Source organism: Urocitellus parryii, chromosome 5 (assembly GCF_045843805.1).
Source record: "Urocitellus parryii isolate mUroPar1 chromosome 5, mUroPar1.hap1, whole genome shotgun sequence".
Classification (NCBI taxonomy): Eukaryota; Metazoa; Chordata; class Mammalia; order Rodentia; family Sciuridae; genus Urocitellus; species Urocitellus parryii.
In genome coordinates this window covers 66,985,997-67,013,634 of record NC_135535.1, presented here as the reverse complement: position 1 = coordinate 67,013,634, position 27,638 = coordinate 66,985,997, and the positions used below count along the sequence as shown (strand labels likewise).

The following is a 27,638-nucleotide window of genomic DNA, read 5'->3' as shown; positions in this document are numbered from 1 at the left end:
TCAGCTCTGTATTCCTCAGTGCTTCTGTTCCCTGTGAAAGCTATGTGTTTTCAACATACCCAGAATGCACCCTTTTCCCATCTCCCTATTGAAACTTGTCTCAAATTTTCCTTCCTCCATGAAGACTCTGATTTCCCTTGCCTATTCGAGCTCCTGAAGTACCTTGCTGGTGGAGCTTTCACTAACAGCACAGACTGGCCATCCCATCAGTGGTTATTTGTGTATACTACTCCCCCACCAGGCTTCCAGTTCCCTGAGAACATGCTCTGTGTTTTCTTCATAATGGCATCTTTTGCAGCATTAAGCTATACAAAACTGCCTTCATTAAATGATGAATGGATGGACAAATGAATAGATGGATGGATGCATGGATGGGTACATGGATGAATACACAGATGCATAGATAGATGGATATAGAGGGATGACTATATGGATGATAGATGAGTTGGTAGATGGGTAAATGGATGGATGGGATACATAGATAGACACGATGGATGGATGAGTGGATGGGTGCATAGGTGGAATATCCATCCACAAAAGAATTCATGTGCCATGGGGCTGGGGTTGTGGCTGAGCAGTGGAGTGCTTGCCTAGCACATGTGAGGCCCTGGATTCAATCCTCAGCACCACATAAAAATAAATAAAATAAAAGTATTGTGTCCAACTACTATATATATATATATATATATATATATATATATATATATATATGAAGAATTCATGTTTATATATGAAGAATTCATGTTTATATAAATATAAAGAATTCACGTGTCATGGGATTCAAGAAAGAGAGTTCACCCTATGTCATGCAAAGGCAAGGACAGCATATCTAGGCTGAACCTTCCTTCACTATGCACTTTAAACAGTTTGTCTCCTGGAAACCTGAATATGTTCTTACTCCTCATAAGTCCTAGTCTAGTAGCTGTTTCTTCCTTCCTGCCATGTTCCCTCAGGAATGCTTTTTTATTATGCTGTCATTTTACACTGTAATACCTCTGTGGGTCTTTACCCATAGAGCCTAGAATGTGGAATTCATGAAGGTAGAAAGTGTGCCTGAGTCTCTTCTGTATCCCTGGCATATGCATTTAATGGGCAAGTGAACAAATGAATAGCTGAGTGAACACTGACACTATACCCCGTAGACACACTTCGCATACTTCCCATGTCCTGGAGTTTAGTTTTCTCTCCTGGTTCTCTCCTCCTCACACACATACATGTTCACACTCCTGACTCTGATAGTCTCTGAAGTCCCAGAGTTATGTCCTGGTTCTTGGTTTCCATTACCCATCTATGGATGATCTCAGGAAGTCCCAGAGACTTTCCTGAGTCTGAAAGGAGAGAAGGTGCTTGGTTTTTCCAAAGCCTTAATCACTAGAGCAGAAAAGTCTTCCCAGGGAAGAACCTGGCTATTGGGAGGGTCACAGGGACCCACACTAACCTAAGATCTCTGCTCCAAATTGACCATGTCCTCCTGTATCTGCTGTTCCTACTCATAAACAGTAAGGCAATACTAAGGTAGGAGGTGGTTGTGGCCTCCATCAGGAGGCTGGCTGACTGGCAGACACAGCCGAATTTAGAAGTCATTTTCGCAGCAGGGAACCTTCAGCCTCCCACCCACAGGGCCCTGCAGGGCCAGCCTGAGATATGGATTACCAGGAGCTGGCCCCAGACCTGCAGTCACTCCTCCACTTCTCTTTCTCCCTTTCTCCCCAGAACTTTGGCAACTGGTGCCAACTCTATCCATAGGCAAAGATGGAGTGAAGTTCTGGGAGAAGGAGCATGTTGTTCCTAATCACTCAAGTGTTCCCAGTACACCACTGGCCCATTTAACGTGCTGTTTGCATCCACTCCAGTGCTTTTTTTTTTTTTTTTTTTTTTGTATTGGAAATTGAACCCAGGAGCACTTTACCACTGAGCCATATCCCAACCCTTTTTATTTTTTATTTTGAGACAGTCTGGCTAAATAGCCCAGGCTGGCCTTGAACTTTGGATCCTCTTGCCTCAGTCTCTGGAGTCTCTGGGATTACAGGCATATGTTACCATGCCCAAACCCTGTGCTTCTCTTTTTTTTTTTTCTGTGCTCCTCTTGATGTGGACTCTGCTACCCCTTTCTCCTCTTTTACTTCTACTTCTTTCCCTCATCCTTTTGTTTGACACTCCATCACTAATGAAATAGTGCTAAAGAGAAAGAATAGAGCTAATACTTATATATCACTTACTATGTACCATGCATTGTTCTAAGTACCATGCATATTGAATCATTTAATCCTTTCAACAATCCTATGCAAAAAGTGCTTTTAATATTTTCCCCCTGCCTTTTTTTTTTTAAAGAGAGAGTGAGAGAGGAGAGAGAGAGAGAGAATTTTTAACATTTATTTTTTAGTTCTCGGCAGACACAACATCTTTGTTGGTATGTGGTGCTGAGGATCGAACCCGGGCCGCACGCATGCCAGGCGAGCGCGCTACCGCTTGAGCCACATCCCCAGGCCCCTTTTTTTTTTTTTTTTTTAAAACCAGGGATTGAACCCAGGGGTTCAACCCCTGCCTTTTTATAATTTTTTACTTTGAGACAGGGTCTTGCTAAATTGCTAAGGTGAATTTGAACTTGTGATCCTCCTGCTTCAGCTCCCAAGTTTCTGGGATTACAGGTGTGCACCTCCACACCTGGTAATATCCTCCTCTCCTTTTTATATAAGACATTGAGGCATAGAGACATTGAGTATCTTGCCCAATGTCACACGGCTAGAATGAGGTACAGGCAAGGTTTAAATACAGGCTGCCAGGCCCTGAAGTCCAAGTTCTAAACATGCTACCTTAATTCTCCAATAATGGTAGCAATGTGGGTGAGCTTTTAGAAAATAGACTATTGTATGTTCACCTCAAATGTGCTTAGGCAGTATAGTGGAGACAACTCCCACAGGGTCAGCTCTTCCACTATACCACACAGTTAGTTCACCACTTCTACCTGCCTCAGGATCCTGGAACCCCTAGGTTGTAGCAAACTACAGGCAGCTGCTCTCACTTCCGCCGTGGGCTTCCCTAGTTTTCCTCTTAGCCTGAATCCTACCCTCTTCCCAAGCCCAAGAGGGTAGGGTTCACCAATGTACCAGGTTCACCTGTTCCACCTCTGTTTTCACTCCCAACTGATTGATCTTCCACTATGAACATTCTCTCAACTTTGTGAGGACTAGACCATTTGGTAATTTGTGGGAAGGAGGTACTGGGAATTGAACTCAGGAGTTCTTTGCCATTGAGTTACACCCCAAGCCCTTTTAAAATTTTATTTATTTATTGGTGGTTCTGGGATTGAACTCAGGGCCTCACACATACTAGGCATGCACCTTACCACTGGGTCCATCCCCAGCCCTGATTAATTTCTTTATTTTGAGACAAGGCCTTGCTAAATTGCCCAGGCTGGTCTCCAACTTGGAATCCTCCTGCTTTAGATGGGTTTACAGTCCTGCCACTGTGACTGGCTCATTTGATAACTTTGTTTTCTTTTAATTTTGTAATTTAAAAAATATCCTGTTTCCCTGCATCCATATTTTTTAAAGAGAAAGAGAGAGAGAGATAATTTTTAAATTTATTTTTATTTTTATTTTTTTGGTGGACACAAATATTTATTTTTTTATTTTTATGTGGTGCTGAGGATTGAACCCAGCGCCCCGTGCATGCCAGGCAAGAGTGCTACTGCTTGAGCCACATCCCCAGCCCTCCATATCTTTTTTGCTACTTTGTTCTCTCTACTTCTATTTTGATTTTTGAGATGGGATCTTGCTATGTTGCTTACACTGGTCACGAATTCTAGGATTCTAGCAATCCTCCTGTCTCAGTCTCCAGAGTAACTGGAACTACAGACTAAGCTCTTAAAGACAGGCACCACCTCTACTTGAAATGCTCTTTCACCAAATTTTATCTCAAATGCCACTTCCTCCAAGGAGAAGTCCCAAATCTCATAAAATTGTAATCTCCCTAGTTTGACTCCTCATAGTATTTAACATTCACACTTGGTACTATCATCTCTGTGTTTCATCTTTGCCTCATTGTCAGGCATGCCTTGCTTCTCTTTCTGGAGGCCAGCACAGAGTGTCTTGCTCCTAGTACTGCTCAGTAAACACTTAGTCGTTAGAATTGGCAACAGCTAAGGATTGAGATGGGAGGGAGACAGATATCAGCAACCTTTAATCTCTGCCCAAGATGGTATGGTCCTCCTCCCCACTTCCTTCACCCTCTCCTTCCAGAACTATTTGAAATCTGGAAGTGTACGTTCAAGGCAGGCAGCGGGGTGGACCTTCTTCCGGGGCTCAAACCAATGTTCTCCCCTCTGGTGCGGAAACACCAAGAGGAGAGACCCTCATCTCCTGAAGTAAGGCCAACCTCGGGGCCCTGGGTCGCCTCACATCCAACTGGCAGCCCTGCCTCCTCCAAGTCCTTCCCAGAGTGATGTCGAGATAATTGGAGACTAAAACCAGAAGTGGTTTGAGAGCGGAGCTGGGGACCTGAACGCTGAGCGGGAGCTGGGGTTGGCGGGACTCGATGGAAGTGAGGACAGAGGCGGGGCCGGGGGGCAGGCCAGGACCCGGAGACTGAGTCTGGGCAAAGCCCCCGCGCCTGCCTAGCCAGCGGCTAAATTTACCCGGGCTGACTCAGCCCTTGCCCGGAATGGGGGGCGGGGGGAGTGCTCCCAAGCAGTGGGAAGAGCTAGCAGGGGTGGAGTGGGGGGCGAGGAAGAGAGAGTCCCTGGTAGGGGAGATGGGTTGGCCTAGAGTTTTCACCAAAGAAAGGAGTCCTCCTCCCCCCTCACAGCAAGCAGGAAGGAGCAGAGGAGCCCTGGGAGAGGGTGTGGGGAAAGGGTCAGAGAAAGGAAGATGCCAGAACTGATTAAAGGGAAGCTTAGATTTATTGAGCGCCCATGTGTGCTAGGCACTGTGCAAGGCGCTTTACATACATTACCGCATTAAATCCTCACAACAACCCTGCGAGGTAGGTGTTTATAAACCCCCATTTGACAGATGAGGAAACTGAGGCTCAGGGAGGTGAAGTGATTTGGCCAAGCTCACATGGCTAGTAAATGGCAAACAGAGGATGTATCCAGGATCGGAGAGAAAAAAAAGGTCAGTGTCCGCGTTCCAAGCCACTTGGCGTGGATGAGTACAAAGAGGGGCTCGGCGTGCTCCAGAGATCTGGGAAGCCGGAGGCCTGCTCCCGGCCCAGCACAGCTGGAGGTGGCAAGGCGGGGGACAGGCGCGCGGTAACTAGGGGTCAGATAACCTGCAATGCCCGGATAGGGGGGACTCAGGAACTAGCAACCAGGGAAATCCGCGACCTGCGCGCGCCCCTTAGTGGCTACTGTGAGTATCACGCCCCACCCTATGGTCTTTTTGAGACCAGCCTTTTTCCTTGCCTGGAGGGTTTCTTGAAGAGGCAAAGATGCAGAATTTCTCAGGGTTCTGTCAGGTGGGCAATACACCTGGCTGAGAAATCGTAATAATGCTTTAGTACACCACTAAGGGACATGGGGGTGAAGCAAAAGGGGAAGGCCTAGAGAGGTCCCAAGCTGATTCATTGGCTACCTTCCCTCCCCAGCTTGGACCACAGGCCAGGGACAGTAACAGGGTCACTATCCTGCCTTGCTTTGGGGAACCCTCATCTAAAAGAGGGAGACCAGGGTATGAGCACCTTGCTCACTCAGTTCTTCTGTAAACCCTAGACAGTCTCCTGAATTGAGGATAAGTGAAGGTGACAAGGAGGCAACTGGGGAACCCTTGGATTCTGTTAGCCTATTCCCAATACTCTTTCCTGGCTTGTTGAGATGAGGCCTCCTCAAAGATCCCCAAATTCCAGATCTGGAAAGAACCATAGATCTCCCTCATTTTAAATACTAGGAGCCCTGGAGAGGGGAAGTGACAGGTGTAAGTCAACTGGCAAATCAGTGGCAGAGTTGGGGCCAAAACTCAAGACCTGTGTCAACAACCTTGAGTCCTTTTCCTGCTTTGCTGGTTGTTTCTGGACCCTCTTCTGCCAAGAACCCCTCTATCACCTGGCCACTTTGTCCCTAGATCCTTCCTGCCCAGAGGTCCTGCCCTGACATTGTCTCCCTATGACTGCCTCCATCCCTGCCCTTTTGCCTGGTCCTTACTAGGCCTCTCTGTTCAGCTCTACACCTTAGGCACCAGCCCCTGCTGAAGATCTCAAGGAATGTCTTGCATACAACAGGCATTAAATCTGCTCATTCTCATCTCTCCTGAAACAACCATAAAATGCCACATGCTCCCTTTTCCTTTCATTTCTATTTCAAGTATGGGAAACGGTATGGGTAGGGAAACAAGGAAAAGAGAGCAAAGGAAGTCTCTGTGGGGAAGAAGGAGGACCAGTAGGTCCAAAGAGGGATGGGTCAGAGGATACAAATACAAGAAGGAGTCTCTCACTGCCTCTCCCTATTCCCTTGTGGGGTCCCCTTGGCATCCCTCGCCCCAAAGAGGGCCTGCTCAGTTTGGCTGATGACATCTAGAATCTCTTGGACACTGTCGCTCAGCTCTGCTGTCTTCCCGCCTTCCCGTGGCCGGGCGTTCCCAACCACCGACAGGGTCCTCTCATTCCGCCAGGAGGCGCCCGGGGTTTCTGTGTCGCTTCCATCAGAGGAACCGCTATGGATGCTGAGCTCTTCAGCTTCGTCTGAGTCCGAGTCTGGGGCAGTGTGGCGGCGGATGCGGGACACGGCTTCCCGCAGGGCCCCGGCATAGGGCCCCGGGGTCCGCGCCCAGCCCCCGCCCGCGCGCCGCGGGACCACTGCCACTTCCAAGCCCTTTGCGCCGCCGGCGCCTCCCAGAGCTGATGGGCCTAAGGTTGGGTGCTCTGGGCTACCTGGCTGCGTGGGGGCGTCCGGCAGGTTTACTTCGCCTACCGAGAGCCCCAAGATGCGGGAGGCGCGCTCCTCCAGTGAAGATTCCCCCGGCTTCCCGTCCTCAGTTTCGCCCCCGCGCCCCCTGCCCAGCTGGTGTAAAAGGAGACTGCTCAGTAGCGGTTTCTGGTCGCTGGAGGGAAAGACCGCGGACCCCTCGCCCTCTTCCTTACAGGGATTGGGTTGCCTGGGAGCTTCTCCCACCACGCGTGGCTCCCCAGAGGGCAAAAGCTGCACCTTTTGGGTTCGAGAGGTGGGAACATACTGGGACCGTATCACCACACACGTGGCGTCAATGACAAAGACACCTTCTCCACTAGCGGGACCCCGGGAACTGCGAGGCAGGGTGTGGGCGCGGCGGGTCGCCTTCCAACCCTCCAGGGTCTCGGATCCTGTCCCCTCTCTAGGACCCAGGAACTCTCTCCATCCAGTGCCTCCTGGAGCCCAGGGTCTGGGGAGCGTCTGGCTATGCCGGGGTGGCTGCTTTTTAGGGGAAGGAAACCAGCATTTGGGCAGCCAGATAGGTTCTCTTCCCTCTTTCCCTTCCCTCGAGCCCTTGTGATGGTGCCTGGACCTGGGAGCTGGACGTGGGGGGCTCGGAGACGCAGTTGCAGACCTCGAAGGAGCTATCTCCGTGCCTGGGCTACCTGTAGTTTTGGCTTGGGAGTGGCGGTCACTACCATTGTTGAGGCCAGCAGCCGCTAGGCCCAGACTTTTCTCCATGACCCTCTTGTCAGACTCTGGCCTCGCTCTGGCCGCTCCACAGCCTGGAGATCCCCCTAAGAGACCTCGCCCCTGTCGGATACCCCAAGCCCCTAAGACGTCCCGGTAGATTCGAGGGTCTAACTTCTTTTTTGTGCGCCCTCCCTCTGTCCTGGCGGGGGTCGGAGTTGGGGCTGATGAGATGGGTGCCTGTGAGAACTCGGGACCTCGCTTGGTCCCCAAGGTCCTGTGGGGGCCTTCGTAACAAGGTGGAGCCACGTAGGGTGGTGGCCGGTCCCAGCGGCGTCGTGGGGCCGTACCTGCAGAGCCTCTGAGTAGCAGGTGAGTCTCATAGCTGGGGGGCCCTGGCCTGCGACCTCCCCAGGGCCCCGCCCATGGCGCCCCCGGGTCGCTGTGCGGTTGCGCGGATGGACGAGCTCTCCCCACCTGCCCCAGGCGCCCGGGCCGAGAGAGAACTGGGAGCCCTGCAGGTTGGGCCACCCGAGGGACGTTCCGGAGCTCCAGGCGCGGCTGACCCACGGGGCTTCGTCGGGCCCCACCAGCTTTGCGCCTTTTTCGCTCGGTCTCCTTGGCCTCCCGTTCCTGCGACGCCGCTTTCCTTTTCTCTTGCTCCCGGGCTCGGGCCTCGGCCGGAGGCCCCGCCCGCCAGTTGGTCGCCTCCTGCAGCACCCTGGAGGCCCAGGGACGGCGAGGCAGCGGCTCGGGGGATCCCGGGCTTGGCCTACACCTGGGACAATGAGCAGGAACCCAGGTGAGCAGTTTGTGGGGGAAGGGAGCTGAGGTCCAGGGAACTGGGAGCACTGGTGACCGTTTGGGGCAGCCACATGAAGGGGTTTGTGTGAGTGTGTGCGAGTGTGCACGTGCGTATATGTTAGGGCTGAAGTCGAAGTGGGACTTCTCGCCACCTCTCCATGCACACTTTAATAGCGCCTGCCCCATCTTACCTCCTGCCCTTTCTCACGCCCACTCATGTCCCCCGAATCAACGCTGAATGAGTCAGGCCTGAGCCCTCGAGGGGTGGGGGAGGGAGGCGCGGGAAAGAGAATGGGGACCAGCGGTGTTCACTGGTGCCCGTGGGGAGATCTGGACCCCAATCCCCGCCCCACCACTTGCTTCCCCTCACCCCTCCTTCACTCACGTGCGGTTCTGGGGCCCGCGAGCCCAGTGGCTGGCCTGAAAGTCCATGGGCTGTCGAGAAGGGGCGCGGCGACTATAATGACAGGAAATAGTCTTCACTTCGATCACCAACAGCTTGGACTTCTGCACCCAGAGGCAGCTGCCAGACTCCTCATCCTGGAGCTCCCGGGGGCTGTCGGGCCCCTCGGAGAACAGCGGGCCATCCAGCATCCTGCCCCACCCCACCCCGGCCCCCCACCCTCCCACCCGCCCCTGGAGCCCCCTCCCAGCCCAGGGAGCCGGCGCCCACTGCAGAGCGGCGGGCCCAGGGACTGGGAACTATATATACCCAGGCACACGTGTGTGCCTGTCTGTGTGTGTGCGCGCGCGCATGTGACACAGCGCGGACGGCTCAGGCTCAGCGTTGCTACCTCCCCCATGTACACTGCTGCCCCCTGGGGCCCAGGATTGGACGCCCCTTCCCACTGCTCTGGTCCCCCAAGCCTAATGGGACCCGCATTGTGGGTGGAAGAGAGGCTTCTGATTCCTACCACGCTGACAGTGCCCCCCTCTCTAGTCGTCCCCATTTCTTCAACCTTCCTGCTGTTTTAACCCTTTACTCTCCTGCTTGTCAGGTTGCCAGACCACTAGGGTTCTACCTGGTACTTTCTTCCTGCCTTGGACTTATTTCCACAACGGGGAATGATGAGAATGGAATTTAAGGTCTCTGCCTGCCACTCTCTGTGCTGGTTTCCATGGGGTTGGGGTGCAGGAGGGGCTGGCCCACGGCTGGGGGCGCTATTTTTAGCGGCAGTGGCATTCGGGTGCAGAGATGAGATGAGTAACCAGCTCCCAAGCAGTGGAGAGAGGAGGCGGTGGCTTTCAGGAAGCTTTTGTATGATTCGGAGAGAGAGCTGTTCCCCCAAGCTCAGAAAGGGTGACCCCTACATCCTTAACCCTCACTTTTTGAGTGTGACAGAGTGGCTGCTGGTATAGTAGGACACACTCCATGGTGGCTATCTAAGCTGTTCTACCACTTCCACTCTAGATATTTCCCCTTGGGCACCCATGGAGCCACCCCACCCAGGAGCAGATACATTCCCCAAGTACAGAAGCCATAATTTTGGGGTTACACTGTTCTGTGCCTACACAGCCCTGCCCAGCCTTATGGAGGACAGAATAGAGTGCTTATGCACTTGCACCCTTACTAAGAGGGATGGAGGAGGAATGGTGTGCTCCCTTGGCAAAACAAATTCCCTAGCAACTGCAATAAAAGTGGCCTGTATTTCCCACTGTAGGGCTCCCTCTCCACTACCACAATTCCTAGTTCACTCAACCCCTTTCTAAAGTGGAACTAGCCTCTTGGGCTCAGTCTGTCCTAGGAGGTTGTTGCTTACATCCACATGATCCCTCCCCCGAAGCCTATACCAGGTGTCCCCTGATTCACCATGGTAATGTTAGTGGCAGCACAGCCCACGCCAACCCTTACATGCAGAGACTTAGCAACATTGCCTGGCAACCATGGCAGCAGCTTCTGTGGAGGGGAGGGGTGCAGAGAGGGAGAAAGTGTGTATGGTAATGGTTCCTAAGGAACAAGGGACAATTTGCCTCTTCTGAGAAGAAAAGGTTAGAAGCCTGTGGAGCTCCCTTGTCCTTCCCTCAGTTCCATCCTCAGATTCTGAGAATGATTGGTTGGATTTTAGAGGAAAATGGGAAAAGCAGGAGATCCCAATTTGTTTTCTGCTAAAGGACATGGACCTCTTTGGGTACAGACCCTACCTTTTAAGGTAATGGGAATAAAAAGGGTTGCATGGCAGAGATGGGACTTACTACTGAGAAACAGCACAAAACTTAGACCCCCTGCTCCTTAACATGGACCCTTGGAGAGAACCCAAACAGCCCCTGTCCCATCTATGTCCTCCCTCCTGATTCCATGCACATACCAGCCGCACTGATGGCTCTGCTTGAAGGTGCTTCTTTCCACTCTGGATTCCACCAGAGTCCAGAGGCTTTTTAAAGCTCTTGCCTCCTCTCCAGACAAATCTTTGTTCATGAGGGAATGTGACATAAGGAGACATCTGTCCTTTCCACCATGCACCTACCCACACACATATAAACATACTCTAATTCTAATAACTTGGAAGCCTTCCTCCCCCAAGTTTGGGAATGTGCTGTCAGAGCTGTGAAGAGGTGAGCACAGAAGCAAGGGCATAGCCACAATGCAGCACTGAAAGCTGAACCCTGACAAGTATCTTGATGCTTTTCTCCTGGTTTGGAATCAGGAGATTCCATTAGGAATCCTGGTTTGGAAAAAGTATAGTAAGGCTGATGGTTCATCAGAAGAATTAGATACAGGGGCTAGGGTTGTAGCTCAGTGGTAGAGTGCTTGCTTTGGAAGCGTGAGGCCCTGGGTTCGAGCCTCAGCCCCACATAAAAATAAACAAGTAAAAATAAAGATATTGTGTCCATCTACAACTAAAAAAAAATTTTAAATGCAAAAAAAAAAAAAAAAAAAAGAAAGAAAGACTTAGAAACAGTAGAGGGAAGCCCAGGCTTGTAGAGATGCTGTAGTTCCTGGTTTGGATGGGAAATTATTTTGTACCTGCAAGGGAGTAGTGAAATGGCATTGGAATCTGGCTCATATCCCATAGTCTGGCAGTCATTGAGGTGTCTGATGCTGTAATTTCAGCATAGGGAGTGGGTCTGATAGGGTGACCTAACTCCTGCTATTCCCTTACCCACTAATGTTAGCTCAGTGTTTGTGTGTGTGTGTGCGCACATGTTTGTGCACCTCGAGCTACTGGAGATTTAAACTAGGGCCAAACATGCTAGGCAAGTGTTCTACCACTGTCTAGCTCATTCTTACCTTGGAAGAAAGGCAAGAATTTGTAAGTTCAAGGATAGTGCCAGCCCAGCAAAGTTCAAACAATCCAACCTTCCTTAGGAAAAGTTGCTGATGGTGGCAGGTCTCTCTGCCCAAAGACCTGTCTATTCTCTGGAGAGCTATCATTATTATGAGATTTTCCTGGGGCCTCAGCTATGGTTCAGGCAGAGGAGAAAGTGAATAATAAGGGAATAGGGTGGACAACACTTGTGAAAGGAGAATTACAGAGGTAGTAAGTCTAGCATAGTGATTAAAAAAAAAAAAGAAAGAAAGAAAAAGCATGAAACCTGGATCTAGACCATTTGGATTCTAATCCTAATTTTATTTTTTATTAGCTTGTGGCCTTGAGCCAGTTAGTCCCTCTATGCCGCACTTTTTAAAAAAATCTATTAAGCGCTGGGGATTCAGCTCAGTTGGTAGCGTGCTTGCCTTGCATGCACAAGGCCCTGGGTTCAATCCTCAGTACCAGTATCAGTACCACACACACACACACACACACACACACACACACACACACACACAAATCTATTAAAACTAGTATAGTATCTAGTATGGTTCTGAAGACTAAATGTGTTAACACAGTTGACTATCCCTAATCAAAAAATTTTAAATCTGAATTGCTCTAAAATTCAAAACACATAGTCTCAAGTATTTAGGATAAGGAATACTTAACTTGTATAGGTAAAGCACTGAGAATGATATTTAGTATGCAGTTATATATGTATGTGTGTTGTTATTACTACTGTTATTAGTGATGAGTTGAAGAAGTCATATGAAGTTGAAAGGCTGGGGAAAGTGTCTATTAAGTGTAAAAATCAAACACTGCAATAACATGATGAGATTGTTGTCATTTAATCAGCTTTGCCATGAAAAGCAATAACCTTTGCTATCCACTCTGACCTCCTCCACCACTTAACCATCTTCCTTCATATGCTTACAGCACAAGAACCAAAAGCCTTCCTCCCCACAATCCTCCCCACTCAGATCACTGGAAGAAATGACACTAAATGGACTCAGCCTCCTACATACAGCATGAACTAGGAAGAATAAAAATATGAAGAGTTTGGTTGTGCTATTATCTTAGGATAGAGTCAGAGCAGAGACAGAGGCAAAGGAAGGGTGAGGTCTAGGGATCTCTCAGAGATCAGTATTTGTCTGAGGAGCACAGAGCCCATATTATACCCAAAAAGGGGCTATGTCTAAGACAGGAGCTGGGATTGGCTAGGCTGAAAGATTTTCTCAAGTATACATGTGAGGGTAAGGGTAGCTAAAATCCTTTCTCTTTCTCCTCATGCCTCCTCTAGCTTTCAGAGAGAGGGCAGGGGACTCTGAGTAGGGAACAGTCAGTTCTCCTAAGGTTTCATCTGATTCCTACAGCTTTCATCAGGCAGCAAGTGAAGCATAGCCCCTGATGCTGCCCAACTCCTTCCTCCTGCTCAGGGCTTCTTCTCTCCACCTGTGAGCACCAGGGCCTGCAGGATGTCAGATAGTGATACAATTCCCTTGACCACATCATTCTCATCCACTACTACAAGTCGGTGAACCTGGCACAGAACAAGAAGAAGGAATGCTTAGTGCCAGCCTCAGTTGGGGTGAGCCCCTCAACCCCTATTCTCCATGCTAAACCCCAACTCTCAAGACTACTTCCCCCAGCTCCTTTAGAGTCACTGGCCTCCCTACCTCTGCTTCCACCAGCCTGTTGATGATGGTCTCTAGAGTTTCATGCAGGTAGCACTTGAGAACACCCTCAAAATAGTGTGATCGATGTTGTAGAGCTTTGGTCACAGACACATCCAGGTTGTTGTAGGTCTTTTCTGCTGCCAGATTCTGGGGAGAGAAAGGAAGGGCTTGCAGGGAAGCAAGGGAACCAGTCCCTAAATCTTGGACACACCCAATCTCACCATAGGGGTTTAGGGCAATTGTCAGCCACATCCACAAGCCATACACAGATCATTCAATTTATTTTCAAATAGAATTTGAAAGCTTGGAAACTTCTAAGACTCAAGTGACAAAAAAGACTCCTTCTTTTCCCTTTCCACATTCAATATCCCTCCCCTCCCCAATATCCCAACCCCTCCCCAATCACTCACGATAACATCAAACTTGGAGTAGATGTCCACCACACGCCCTAGGGGGATAGAGGCAGCTCAGAAAGGAGATCTGGCATCCAAGGCTCCCCCTTCCCGAAAGAATTGCCCCCCTCCCATGTTGAGCTGAAGGGAAAGCAGATTTTCTTCAGCTACCTGACCCCTAAGAGTCTTCCCTCTCCTTTCCTAATCTCACCTTTCTCATCCACCACAGGCAGGGCTGAGACTCGATGCTGTACAAAGATGCCCAGAGCCACATATACGGGGGTGGTAGTACGGACCATAGCAATATTGGCATAGGTGCCAATCTGCAACTCTTCCAAAGACTTAGACATGAACTCTGGCTTGGGGAACTCAGTGATCTGAGGAAAGAACCATTAGCTTGACTTTTAAGGCCCCCTAAACCAACCATGGATAACCCTCCAACCCAGTATATAAGAAATAAGAACTGGGTTGAGATCACTTACAAACAATTTGAGGAACTTCAGGATGCGCTTGTGAGTAAGAATGTACAAGGTATTGCCTGATTCTGGGTCAATAACTGGCAGCCTATGGATCTTGTTTTGAATTAATGAAGAGACAGCATCAAACAAGCTGTGAGAAGGTAAAGAGTAATAATAAGTCCATAATTCTAATGCTGAGTTATATAATTCTGTTAAAGAGTATTTGTAAACAGGGAAAACTGGTGGTTAGGAGAGGTTGATAGCTTAGATCAGACTTGGGGGGAGAGAAGAAGTGAGTGAGTGTGTAAGAGAGTGTGAGTGTTAAGAGGAGTATCTTTTTTTGCCCCTCCCTGGATCTTTGGGTGTTTAGGGTTTTAGTTAAGCTGATGGCAAGGCTGTTCCCATTTGGATACATGGACAGCAGGAACTCACCTAGCATTTGGAGAAATACAGACAAGTGGCTTAAAGGAGTCCTGTAGGTACACCTCTGAAGGGAAAAGGGACAGTTCACAAAATACTGCCGTGGAAAAAGCATTTCCCACAGGAAAGACCCTCATCCCTTCATCCTTTTACAACCCCCAATTCTCCATATACCTCTCCAGGTTTCTATTTTGTGTTCTTCTAGCTCATAGATCTGTACCTGGAAGCAGAAGCAAAAGAACTTGATCATCTTCCTCTTTATTTCATGGCTTGCATGCAGGAAAATACATGAGAATGAGAAACTCTGGGCAAGGAAAGTGGCTTTAGTGTTTGGGCTAAGGTTCCTTACCAAGGCTGACTTATAGTAGCGATGTAAGATATTGATGAAATCTGTGATAGTCAGCATACCTAAAGGCCAAGACAAGAGCCCTCAGCATTGCTCAAAGCTTCTCTCCCTTCCCAGCATAAGATGCCAATAATATTGTGTTCCAGACTTTTGCTTACCCACAAAACTTTGCTTCTTACTATCCCACAATGGGGCAGCACGTACACCATTAGTTACCAAAGCAAAGAAAGCTTTCTTCACCTGTAACCAAGACAGTAATAATCATAAAGGGAAATTAGCAGGATACAGGACTGTTAGAAAGAAGAAGGGTTGGTATTCTGGGGAAAACAAGAGATTAATTCCATAGAAGGAAAAGGTCATTACCCTTAAGATGAGACAGGATAAGAGGTATTGAACCAGATGTTCCAAGGAAGGGGGAAGGGAAAAGAAGATTCCACCCACCTGCAGGGAAGTATCAAATACAACCAATTTGGAGCTTGTGGGAATCAGGTCATAGCAGCGATGAGACTTCATGAAGGAAGTATATACGCTATTGTTCGATTCTGGGGTCTCTGCATAGGGTGAGATAGTTAATAGCTTTCTTCCATACAACAACCCCCCATTAAAAGAGACAATAAATAAAACAGTGTTTTAGTTTCTCAAATAGAGCATTTAAAAAAAAAAAAAGGTTCCCTATTCTGTTTTGTTCTGTGGTTCCTAGAAAACCTAGATGAACACCTTAAAAACTGTTTTATCCAACTCCTAACCCCAGGTAAGACTATATTGGCTCTTTAAGTAAAAGAAGGATGATTAAAACAAAGTCTATAATATCTTTCATTAATTTCTTCTAGTCTAAAAGTTTTTTCTCATCTTTAATTCAAAAATTTCCTTCCATTTATTTAGCACACTTTCACTTGTTGTCTTTTCTCAGTAAAGATGAAATACCAAGGGGCTGAAGTTGTGGCTCAGTGGTAGAGCACTCGCCTAGCACATGTGGGGCACTGGGTTCAATCCTCAGCACCACATAAAAATAAATAAATAAAGGTATTGTGTTCACCTACAACTAAAATAAATAACTAAATAAATGATAAGGGCTGGGGATGTGGCTCAAGCGGTAGCGCGCTCGCCTGGCATGCGTGCGGCCCGGGTTCGATCCTCAGCACCACATACCAACAAAGATGTTGTGTCTGCCGAGAACTAAAAAATAAATATTAAAAAAATTCTCTCTCTCTCTCTCTCCTCTCTCACTCTTTCTTAAAATAAATAAATAAATAAATGATAAAATACTAAGCAAGCTTTTTAAAATTCTTCTCTAAGAGGCTGAGGCTGTAGCTCAGTGGCACAACACTTCCTTAGCACCACATAAAAATAAATAAAGACATTCTGTCTACCTACAACTACAAAAAAAAAAAAAAAAAATTCTTCCAAGACCTGCAGATGGCAGAGTCATGGTATAAGTTGAGCCGTTTCTCAGCAACACTAAGTTGGAGCCCAGTGCTCAATCATCCTGAGAGTTCATTATGGGATCATTCTGGAATCAGAGATCATACCACCTAGACAAATAGGAGAGTCTGGCTAGGCTTACCTCCATTCTTTTGATTTTTGTGGGGGACAGGTACTGGGGATTGAACCCACGGGCACTTTACAATTAAGTTACCTTCCCAGACCTTTTTTATTTTTAATTTTGAGACAAAGTCTCACTAAGTAGCTTAAGGCCTTACTAAATTGCTAAGGGTGGCCTTGAACTTGAAATCTTCCTGACTCAGTCTCCTGAGTCACTGGGATTAAGGCATGTGTCACGGTGCCAGGCTCATTCCTGTGATTTTAATTGCTTGACCAAAACTGGAGAAGCAATCCCTCAAAACAGCAACCCAAATGTGCTATGTACTAGGCTATGTATACTTAAACATATTACATCACTTAATTCTTTCAACAAATCTGTTAAGTATCCTCATGTTTCAGATGAGAAAACAGATATGGAAGAGTTAAATAAGCCATCAAAGTCACACCATTAAAGTGGCAAGAAAGATCTACCTAATTCCAAAGTTCATGCTCATAAATTCTAAGTCAATTTTGTTTATTTGTAGCTGGGGATTGAATGCAGGGTCTCTGTTCATGCTAAAATGTGCTCTACCATTGAACCATATCCCTAGCCCCTCCCACCAGCTTGCTTTTCAATATTTAATTTTTCACCAAAGTTACACAGGCACACAGTTTGAAGAGTTAAATAGTTTTGCTAATTTTGTTATGAAAAACTGCTGTACCAGGCACCCACCTCCCTGAACCACCCCTCCTCAGATATTTATCTCTTTTAGCTGATTATTTTGGTAATTATTTCTATGTCCTTAAATTACATACTTATATTGCTACTTTCTGATTTTTCATTTTTGTTCTTTATCTACTATCTTTCTAACAAGTAAAATGAGGATTTTTAGTTTTTTGTTTTTTTTCCCCTACTGGTACTCCATCACAAACATGTACCTTCCACCTCAATTCTTCCAGGAGTTAAACTCTAATGTTGGTTACATTAGTACTTAAGCCATTTTGGCTAAATATGCATTATCAGAACTAAACCAAAAAGTAAACTCTGATTTTTCTTTTACAACTTTGTTTTCCCTGGAGTTAACAATGGTTTTATACTTGTTTAATTTTCTATATAAGTACTTATAATTCAACCCCCAAACTCTTCACAAATTATTAAAATCTCCTTTCAAGAAATTCAGAAGCATGAGATAACTTATCAATTTAAATTATCTAAAGAAGTCTCTCTGGAGTCTTCTGACCTGCTCAAATCTGGACTGGTTTGCCTGGTGTATACTGCTGCCATCCTGGGATCTTCCTTTCGTCACCATCCAGGGGGCCCTTTTACATCTCTCCTCTATTGGTACTCCTGTTTCCTGTATTTCATGTTTTCATCTTTTTTGATTACTCCCTTGTTTTGGTGGAGCACATCTTCCAGTAGCTTCCTGAGAAAGGGTGCATGGGAGGTAAATGTTTTGAGACCTTGCAGTCTGTTGATATCTTTATTCTACCCTCATCCTTCCTTGGTTTATAATTTGGGTGGATATGGAGTTTATTTTCCTGAAGAATATTGAAGGCATTGCTCCATTTCCTGTTAACTGCTAGTATTGTTGAGAGTCCCAGGTAATTCTGATTCTTTGTATATTACTTGCTTTTTCTTCTCTGGAAACTCACAGGATCTTCTGTTTTCAGTGTTTTGAAGTCTCATGATGACTGTGTTTCAGCAGGGTTCATCCTCTGTGCTAAATGTTCAATGAGTTATTTAGTTTGAAAACTAATTTTTCAGTTCCCAGAAATATTCTTGATTTTTTTTTGTTTTCTTTCTTTCTGTGTTGTCATTTTCCCTTTTCAGTCCTATTATTTAGATATTGGACTATCTACACTGATCCTCTCAGGTCTGTCTGGGTTTTTGTTTGCTTTTGTGACTTATTGGTTTTTTTTTTTTTCTTTTTGTAGTTGTAGATGGACAGAATGCCTTTATTTTATTTGCTATGTGGTGCTAAGAATCGAACCCAGTGCCTCACATATGCTAGGCAAGCGCTCTGACAGTGAACCACGTCCCAGCCCCCGACTTCTTGTTTTTAAAATATCTTCTCTCCTATTTTCTGCTTCCTTGATTTATTTTGCAGTGCTGGGGATTGAACCTAGGGCTTTGCCCAGGTTAAGCAAGTGCTCTACCACTGAGCTACATCCCTAGCCCAGCTTCCTTGATGTTTAACTATATTCTGGGAGAATTCTTCTCCTGTATTTTTCAGATCTCCTATTTATTTCTGTTTTTGTTTTGTTTTGTTACCAGCAAGTGAATCCAGGGGTACTTAACCACTGAGCCACATCCCAAGCCCTTTCTATTTTTAATTCTTTTTTGGTACTGGGAATTGAACTCAGGGCACCAGACCACTGAGCCACATCCCCAGCCCTATTTTGTATTTTATTTAAAGAGAGGGTCTCACTGAGTTGCTTAGTGCCTTGCCATTTCTGATGCTGGCTTTGAACTCATGATCCTCCTGCTTCAGCCTCCCAAGCCGTTGGGATTACAAGCATGCACCACTATGCCCAGCTTTATTTTTTATTTTGAGACAAGGCCTCACAAATTGCCAAAGCTGGATTTGAACTTGTGATTCCCCTGCCTCCCCAGGGCTTTGTGTATGTGAGGCAAGCACTCTACCAATTGAGCTATATCCCCAGCCCCCCCAAAAGTTTTTGTTTGTTTCTGTGGTGCTGGGAATTGAACCCAGGGCCTTCTACATTCGAAGCAGGCACTCTACCAACTGGCTATATCCCAAACCCCTGTATTTGTTTTTAAGTTTTGATTGATTTCCAAGGGCTCCATTTTGTTTTCTGAAAATTCCTTTTTTAAAAAAAGAAAAACATATCTTATACTTTTTTCCTGACAGAAATATGTTCATTGAGCCTAATATTATTATCAAAGTTTTCTACTCTATGTATTGACTTTTTCTGCAGTTGCTTTTTTTTTCTTTTTGTTTCCATATGTGAGGTGGCAAGTAATCATTTGTATCACTTTTTTCACTTCCTTTAGATGTTTGGTAGTTCTTGGTTTAATTTTATTAATTCATTCACCCATTCATTTATTCAGGGGCACTCTACCACTGAGCTACACTCTCAGCCTTTTCTTGAGATAGGGTCTCCTTAAGTTGCCTAGGTTGATCTCCAACTTGTAATTCTTCTGCTACATCCTCCTGAGTTGCTGGATATTATGGTTTAGATATTAGGTGTCCCCCAAAGGCTCATATGTGAGACAATACGGGAAGGTTTAGAGGCAAAATGACTGGGAGACCCTTTAACCCAATCAGTACCTTAATTCCAACAGTGAGTGTAGGCAGGTGGGGTATGGCTGGAGAAGGTGGATCATGGGGGGATGGGGGGATGGGGGGGGCACATGTCTTTAGTATCTATTTTGTGAGCTCAGCTTAGTCGCTCTGCTTCCTGGTGCCGTGTGCTCAGCTGCTTTCCTATGCTACACACTTCCGCCGTGATGTTCTGCCTCATCTCTAGTCTTGAGGAACAGAGTCAGCCAGCCATCTATGGACTGAGACCTCTGAAACTATGAGTCCTAAAATAAACTCTTCCTTCTCTAATTGTTCTTGTCAGGTCTTTTGGTTACAGCAGCAAAAAAGCTGACTGAAACACTGGGATTGTAGGCATGTACCACTGGGCCTGGCTTGGCTAGTAACTCTTGGTTTAAAAGAGTATTCAAATCCTATTGTTCCCCCATCCCTGCCAAAATCACTGTCTCCCTCTCTCTCTCTCTCTCTCTCTCTCTCTCTCTCTCTCACACACACACACACACACACACATACACATTTGAGGGAGGTCCAGATTATATTATAAGAGGGGAGGATTAAAAACTGATTGGGTGCTCTAAGTGTGTGAGTAAGCCTTCTGTGAGCCATTTATAGAGAACATTTAGTACTTACATTTTTGGGGGCATTCCCCTCAAGGGGAATCTGGAGAGAAGAACTATTCAATTTCAAGCTTGGAGGGTGAAGTCTTTCAGTATTATAGAAGCTGAATCTCCAGGGGAAAGAGGGCTGAAGGGTCAGTACCTGGGGCAGTTCACTTTAGGCCCCAGTTTTCAGTATAGTACCTCCGCCCTCAACTGTGCCTCAGTCTCTCTCTTGATGCCCAGTTTTGACCAAAGTAGGGAGGGGGAGTTGTCCAACCATATTCAATAGGTAGACTCTTGGGATCTATTTGCTCATTTTCAGTTTTCTCAGATCAGCCAAGTTACTCAACATTCTTCCATCTGCTTTCCAGCTTCCAAAAACTCATTGCTATTATCTTCTCTCCTGTTCTGATAGTTTGTACCTTTTTAAAAAAATTCCTTTATAATGGTTTTAGGGGGTTTGGTGAAGGATATATATATCCAATCTATCATCTTTAACTGGAAGCTATCCATTGTTTTTCAAACATGAAAATTCACAAACACCTAAGAAATACCTTTAGATACTAGTTGAAAATATACTGCATCAACAATTAAACACTACCATTTTAAGCCACAGGCCCCTATACATATTGAATTTGGCTTTCCTAGTGTTTTAAAAAAGTAATTTGTATTTGCTCAACTTTAAAAACCTGGAGATTTACATAAAAATGCTAATTCCGAGTTTCTTTCCAATATCAAAAAGATCTAGGGGACAGAGATATAGCTCAGTGGGTAGAGTGCTTGCACAAGGCTCTGGGTTCAATTCTCAGCACCACAAACACAAAAAAATCTGGCCAAAATAGGTAGATAGTCATAGTGGCGCATGCCTGCAATTCCAGTGGCTCGGGAGGTTAAGGCAGGAGGATCTTGAGTTTAAAGCCAGCCTCAGCAAAAGCAAGGCACTAAGCAACTAAGTGAGACCATGACCATGTCTTTAAATAAAATAAGATTTAACTGGAAGCTACCCATTGTTTTTCAAACATGAGATTAGAATAAATTAGAATAAATCAATTAAAAATAAAAAAGATTTATAGATTGTTCCAATCATATTTCTGTTTTACTGCTAGGTTCATGTAGATAATCCAGTTTCTAACTCCTACCTTGTTGCTACTGAGAATATACTCAGACAGATACCATGTGAAAATGCGCAATTATGAAGAGTTATTCAGATAATCCAAAAATAAAATGAAAACAAAAAAAGTTTTAATTTTTTTTTTGGTGGTGGTACTGAGAATCAAACCCAGGTCTTTGCACATGCTAGGTAAGCACTCTACCACTGAACTACTTCCGTAGCCTAAAAAAATTTTAAATTCTTGTCAAGAATTCAAAAACCCTTAGGATCACAATATGATACTATATTGCCTCTTGGAATCTGTACTCAGCTCCTATTTAATCCTCTGGAAAAGTGTGTACTCCCGATGCCATAAACACATCCTGTGGAGACCTAAGAGTGTTCCTGGGAAAAATCGTTTACTAGAGATGTCTGTCAATTGTGCCTCTTTCTAGATGGCCTAGAGTTGGAACATTCCATTTTAAAAAGGTATTTGGAAATGCACAGGAATTGTCTTCTCCTTTACTCTGGATTTTAAAGGCATAGTACTTCTACTTCCAGATAAATTCTAAGGACTTTTGAAGTTTTTCCATAATTTCTTTTCTTTTTTTTTTTTTTATTTATTTTTTAGTTCTCGGCGGACACAACATCTTTGTTGGTATGTGGTGCTGAGAATCCCGCACGCATGCCAGGCATGGCGCGCTACCGCTTGAGCCACATCCCCAGCCCATTTCCATAATTTCTTGTGTACACTTAAAGGCTTTGTGAACTTGCTGGGTGAAAAAATCCTCACGGCACTGTTTTTGGACTACTCAAAAAATACCAGAGATTTCAAAAGCATGGCTAGCCAGCTGAGTTGCCTACTGAGAATGTACTCAGACAGATACTATGTGAAAATGCTCAATTATCTCAGAAGTTATTCCCAATTGGCTTAATAATTGAAGGTATTAATCCTCCCCACCCTATCCAAGATTTATTCCTGGGTGATCCTGCCAAATGACTATTCCTGATTTGAGTGGCTTGGCACATTATCTGGATCAGTTTTGATTTTTCCAGGGGAAACACTAGAAGATGCAAAACCATTGTGAAGATAAGTTAGGGTCAAGCTATGGTTTTTATGTTCAGTCTCCTTTGTTCACTTTATCGCACAGTATACTTACCTTGAGGATGCTCATTTTCCAGAGCAGGGGAGCTATCTGAAGTAACCTGGAAAGATAAGAGAAACACAGATGCAACTTAACCTAGGCTCCATCCATTTTAACCTAGCAACATTATGAAAAAGGCTTATAAACTAATGATTTCCTTTAAAACATTCTAGGACTCTTCATAAATATTATTTTACTTAATTTTCATAACAACCCTGAGGTGAATACTATTATTATCCTATTTTCACAGATTAGGAAACTGAGAGTCAAGAGACATTAATCAACCCATCAAAGGTCATCTGGTTGGTAAGGGGTAGAGACTTGAACAAATCATCTGTCTGGTTTGAAAGTTCATGTTCTTATTTGCTATCCTGCCTATGAGACATTAGGTCTTTTTTTTTTTTTTTTAATATTTATTTATTTATTTAGTTATTGGCAGACACAACATCTTTGTTGGTATGTGGTGCTGAGGATCGAACCTGGGCCGCACGCATGCCAGGCAAGCGCGCTACCGCTTGAGCCACATCCCCAGCCCGAGACATTAGGTCTTAAAATTTTTTTTTTTTTTTTAAACATTTCCTTAGTTGTAGATGAACACAATACCTTTGTTTTATTTTATTTTAAAATTTTTTTAAAGAGAGAGAGAATTTTTTTAATATTTATTTTTTAGTTTTTGGTGGACACAACATCTTTATTTTATTTTTATATGGTACTGAGGATCAAACCCAGTGCCCCCTACATGTGAGACGAGCACTCTACCACTGAGCTACAATCCTAGTCCTAGGTCTTAAAAATTAAGACTAAAAAATATGGACTTAGGACAGGCCTCATAGGATTCTCACAGGATCGACTTTATTAAAATATAGATGCTGGGCTGGGGTTGTGGCTCAGTGGTAGAGCGCTTGTCTAGCATGCATGAAGCACTGGGTTTGATTCTCAGCAGAGCACTACATACAAATAAATAAAAATAAAGGTCCATCAACAACTAAAAAAAATATTAAACAAATAAATATAAAATAAAATAGATGCTGCTGGGCACAATGACGCATGCCTGGAATCCCAGCTACTCAGGAGGCTGAGTCAGGATGATCACAAGTTTGAGGCCAAACTAGGTAACTTAGTGAGACTATGTCTCAAGATAAAATAAAAAGGGCTGGGGGTGCAGCTAAGTGGTACAGTGCTTGCCTAGCATGTAGGAGGCCCTGGGTTCAATCCTAGTATCTCAAACAAATAAAAACAAACAAAGACAAAACAAAAACATGGATGCCAGAAAGATAATGATATTAAGCATAGTTGTGGGCACTGGAATCACAGACATACCCCTTACCACTGACAGAGGGCCATGTCTGGGGAGATCCTCATAGTTGTCAGTAAGACAGCCAAAGCCTGAAAAACTGAGGAGTAAATGAGGAATATCAATGTATAAAACTGGAGACTTGAGTCCTCTCAGCACCCTGTGAGTCAAAGGGAATGCTGGATTTCCAAGTTTCATTTCCCAAGACAGTCTCAGATTAGACAAACAAACCTTCAGAACCATGTCTGTGCTCCCCCAAGTGGGGATGTTATGTAGGAACTCAGGAGGGATTCTGAAAATCAACTGGCATCAATAATTTTGGCTCCATCTGTTTTGGGTAATATCCCCAAACAAACTTTTTTTTTTTTAAATATTTATTTATTTTTTAGTTATTGGCGGACACAACATTTTTATCTGTATGTGGTGCTGGAGGATCGAACCCGGGCCACACGCATGCCAGGCGAGCGCGCCACCACTTGAGCCACATCCCCAGCCCCCCAAACAAACTTAAGGCCATACTTTACATCCATAACTTCTGTAGTAACATGAAGTTAAAGACTTTGACTTGAACCTTAGAAGCTGGCTGGCAAACAGGGTCAAGTTGGCAGAGCAACCCTAACTTCCCCCCTGAAATGTGCTGAGGGTTGGGGTAGGAGAGAGAATAAACTCCCTCACTTCTCTTTGGGCTTGGTCTGGGCATTTTTGGCAGGGCTACCGGAACAACAGCCTCATCATTTAAAAGTGAAGAGAGCTGTTCTGTAGCAAAGATACATACATGATATACACAGCCTCACAAAGGTTTATACAAAGGTACAGAAACAGCTACTCATATAAATTACCACACCCATCATATGATACCTACACACCGCACTGTGTTACAGTTATTTTTTTCATTATCTATTTAAACAGATTATAAATTCCTGGAAGCCTACAACTAGCTTATACTTTGTATCCCCCATCACTTAGCATGGTGTACTGTATATCATTCACAATTTTTTAAAATTCTCTAGTAATAATTAGACCTAAGACTAAGTTCTATATAGAGAGAAGAGACATATATCTTAATTGAAATATAGATAACGATATAAAAGAGTAAGACAATTGAACATATGACCTTATCTTTCTGCCTGTTTCTCCACACAAGAGGGGAATTTACTCCTTTCTATTTTTAATAATGTGAGGAACTGAGAAGACACCCCTGTATTCCACAAGTAGTACAATATATTACAGACACAGTTTAGATCTGACACACAGACAACAAATTCTTTAAACTTCTTATCCACATTTCCAATTGACTTGACAACAACAGTCACAAAGACTACTAAAAATGCTTCAATACAAAACAGAATATTTATCTGTTCAATCCTCTTAGTCTTACTGTGATTGGTATCTTCCCAAGTACCTAGAACTGTAGTTGATTTTCCTACTTTCTGTAACATGCAGAACTCAAGGTGCTAAGCTACTATGTTAGAAATGCCTAATATCATGCCAGATGCAGTGGCATAAACTTGTAATCCCAGCTACTTAGGAGGCTGAGGCCGGAGGTTCACAAGTTCAAGACCAGCCCCAGCATTTAGTGAGACTGTTTTTTTTTGGGGGGGGAAGAAGCCTTATATCCATCTCTCTTACACGTTTATAGTCTTAAGCTTTTACCTCTCCCTTCTGCAATAGTCTCTAAATTTGTTTCCTTGCCCTCAATCTATCTCCTCTTTGATTCATCTTCTATGCTTTCACCAAGTTCTCTCACCAACACATCTCTAGTTTGAGAGGAATTTTCATCTCCAGAAATCAGAAACTCATTACTTTCTGTAGTGGGTCCATCCATTGACAGAAAGCTGTTAAGAACATTCCCTGCAAAGCACACTTATCCCTGGTTCAGACATCTTCCACAGGTCCCTTAATTATAAAGCAAAATTCAAACCTAGAACAATAAGCAATACCTTTAACCTGATTTTAGCCTACTCTTCTAGTCTTTTTTCATACTGTGTCAAAAAATTCAAAGCTCCAGCAACATCAAACCAACTATCTCACTCCTATTTATTCTTTGTGTACCCAATTTTTATGTCCTTGCTCAATTTTAATGCCCATTGCTAAGTCCAGTGAAATTTCTTCCTCCTCTACACTTGTACAGTTCTTAGTTTATGTCTTGATGATGGCACAATCTACCTTAATAGCTGTTTCAGGTTTGCCCTCACCCTCACTTCAGTTAGGTCAAGGACTTTCAAAGCAAGAATTTTCTTTTTCTTCTTTTTTAAAACAATCTCTACTCCTAGAACCCAATCTGGTACATAAAGCATGAGGGCTAAATTAGAAAATATATAGAAAATGCTTTGTAAACCATAATACATTACCAGTAAATTAAAAATGATACATCATTTTTTAATTGAGTGGAATCAAACTATTGTTGCTCAAAATTGTCTTACTCTAGAAACTGACTCCCTTACCTACATTTCACTTTACCACTTTGTTTTCTTTAGAATCTAAGGAACACCACCTCTCTGCAAGCAGAGAAACGGTGTGGCAAAGAATTACTCAGGGCAAACAACTAACTGACCCAAAGAAAAGTGAACCTGCAATCCTTCCACAACAACAGTAGCGGATGATTAAAAACCAAGTTGATAAGAGTTACTCTGACAGAGTAACTGGGGAGCAGGAAGTAAATGGGGGGGGGTTCCTAGAGTGCTGGAGAAAGAATCCCCAGAGTGAGGTGGGTCCAAACATGGAGCAAGTAACCTGCAACATCCATGGGAGAGGGACAGGGACCTGTCACAATTGGTCTTTCGCCTGCTCATCAAGAATGAACTATGTCAACACTCCTGCTTGAGTCGCAAAGCAGGAAATGACCTGAGCTTGTCCAAGGGACAAGGCCGCCTATAACACTGAAAGATTTCTTCCTTCAAGAAAACCTCAATTCTCAGTCAATAAGGGAATGGAACCTAGCTGGATGCAGTACAAAAGTCTTTCAGATCTCCCTCCTGCTAGAGATTGTAGGAATCAGTCAATCGGGTTCCAAGAACTATCTGCAAGCACGGGTCACCCATCAGTAAAGCCAGATCATAACCCTGCTCTCTCATGTACACTTCTGAAAGGGCTTGAGTTGCTACGGGGAAAGAGGCCTGAGAGCCATAGGGTACGTGGGCTCCAAGGAAGGAAGCCAGGAAAGTCCCCGCCCGCTCTGGCCAAGGGTACCGCGGACTGACGGAAGGCAGGCAAGGGCGGGGCCCCGTCTTAGGAAATACGCCCAGCGAAGGAGCAGAGGGGCAGGGTCACGCAACAGGACAGCCACCGGCTACTTCTTGTTTGCCAGACACCAGCGCCAGGCCCTGCCCGTCTCCTAAACTGGGGGGTCTCAGGCTCCACAGCGCCCCCCGGCCGCCCTCCTGCGCTCCTCACCGTCTCCATCGCAAGGGGCACCAGCCTTATCCTTTCACTTTAGGAAGCTCGCTCAGGGCACGTCCCGCCCCATGTCCGGTGCTGCGACGCCACTTCCGCCTACGTCACTGTAGAACGTAAGCCCGGACGGGAGGAGTCCACCCTTGCGGGGGTGGCCTTGCCTGGATAACCACCCTCCCCCGGGTCCTCGCGGACCTCACGTATCCGGCTGACGGCGAGGGTCACGGAACGGAGCCGCTTATATTTAAAATGTTCTTTTTTTATTTGTCGTTTAAAAACAAACTTGGAAGAAGCAAAATCCAAAACTTGCCCTTTGCCTCTCGCAACATAAATTATGTACAGTTCAGAATGATCGCTGATACAAAACATGCCAAGGACAGGGGCGCTGGGGG

General features: G+C 45.2%; 2 protein-coding genes across 4 annotated transcripts; both read right to left on the bottom strand.

The window, feature by feature from the left end:
• Window positions 1-6,424: 6,424 nt before the first annotated feature.
• Ddn (dendrin) lies at window positions 6,425-8,971 on the bottom strand. The gene is made up of 2 exons (XM_026406981.2): window positions 8,763-8,971; window positions 6,425-8,351 (listed from the first exon to the last, which is right to left on the bottom strand). Exons 1-2 carry the CDS (start codon window positions 8,969-8,971, stop codon window positions 6,425-6,427), a joined length of 2,136 nt encoding a protein of 711 aa, XP_026262766.2.
• Window positions 8,972-12,460: 3,489 nt separating this feature from the next.
• Window positions 12,461-27,338, bottom strand: Prkag1 (protein kinase AMP-activated non-catalytic subunit gamma 1). 3 transcript variants are annotated; one of them, XM_026407090.2, is made up of 13 exons: window positions 27,247-27,294; window positions 22,575-22,620; window positions 17,683-17,865; window positions 15,362-15,471; window positions 15,079-15,160; window positions 14,924-14,982; window positions 14,749-14,794; window positions 14,587-14,641; window positions 14,179-14,305; window positions 13,908-14,073; window positions 13,715-13,752; window positions 13,305-13,451; window positions 12,461-13,168 (listed from the first exon to the last, which is right to left on the bottom strand). In XM_026407090.2, exons 4-13 carry the CDS (start codon window positions 15,431-15,433, stop codon window positions 13,061-13,063), a joined length of 900 nt encoding a protein of 299 aa, XP_026262875.1. In that variant the 5' UTR covers window positions 15,434-15,471; window positions 17,683-17,865; window positions 22,575-22,620; window positions 27,247-27,294; the 3' UTR covers window positions 12,461-13,060. The 3 variants fall into 3 exon arrangements, with proteins under 3 accessions (XP_026262875.1, XP_026262874.1, XP_026262876.1); XM_026407089.1 differs by lacking the exon at window positions 17,683-17,865 and having other exon boundaries at window positions 27,247-27,338; XM_026407091.1 differs by lacking the exons at window positions 17,683-17,865; window positions 27,247-27,294 and adding an exon at window positions 23,887-23,905.
• Between the last annotated feature and the right edge of the window lie 300 nt (window positions 27,339-27,638).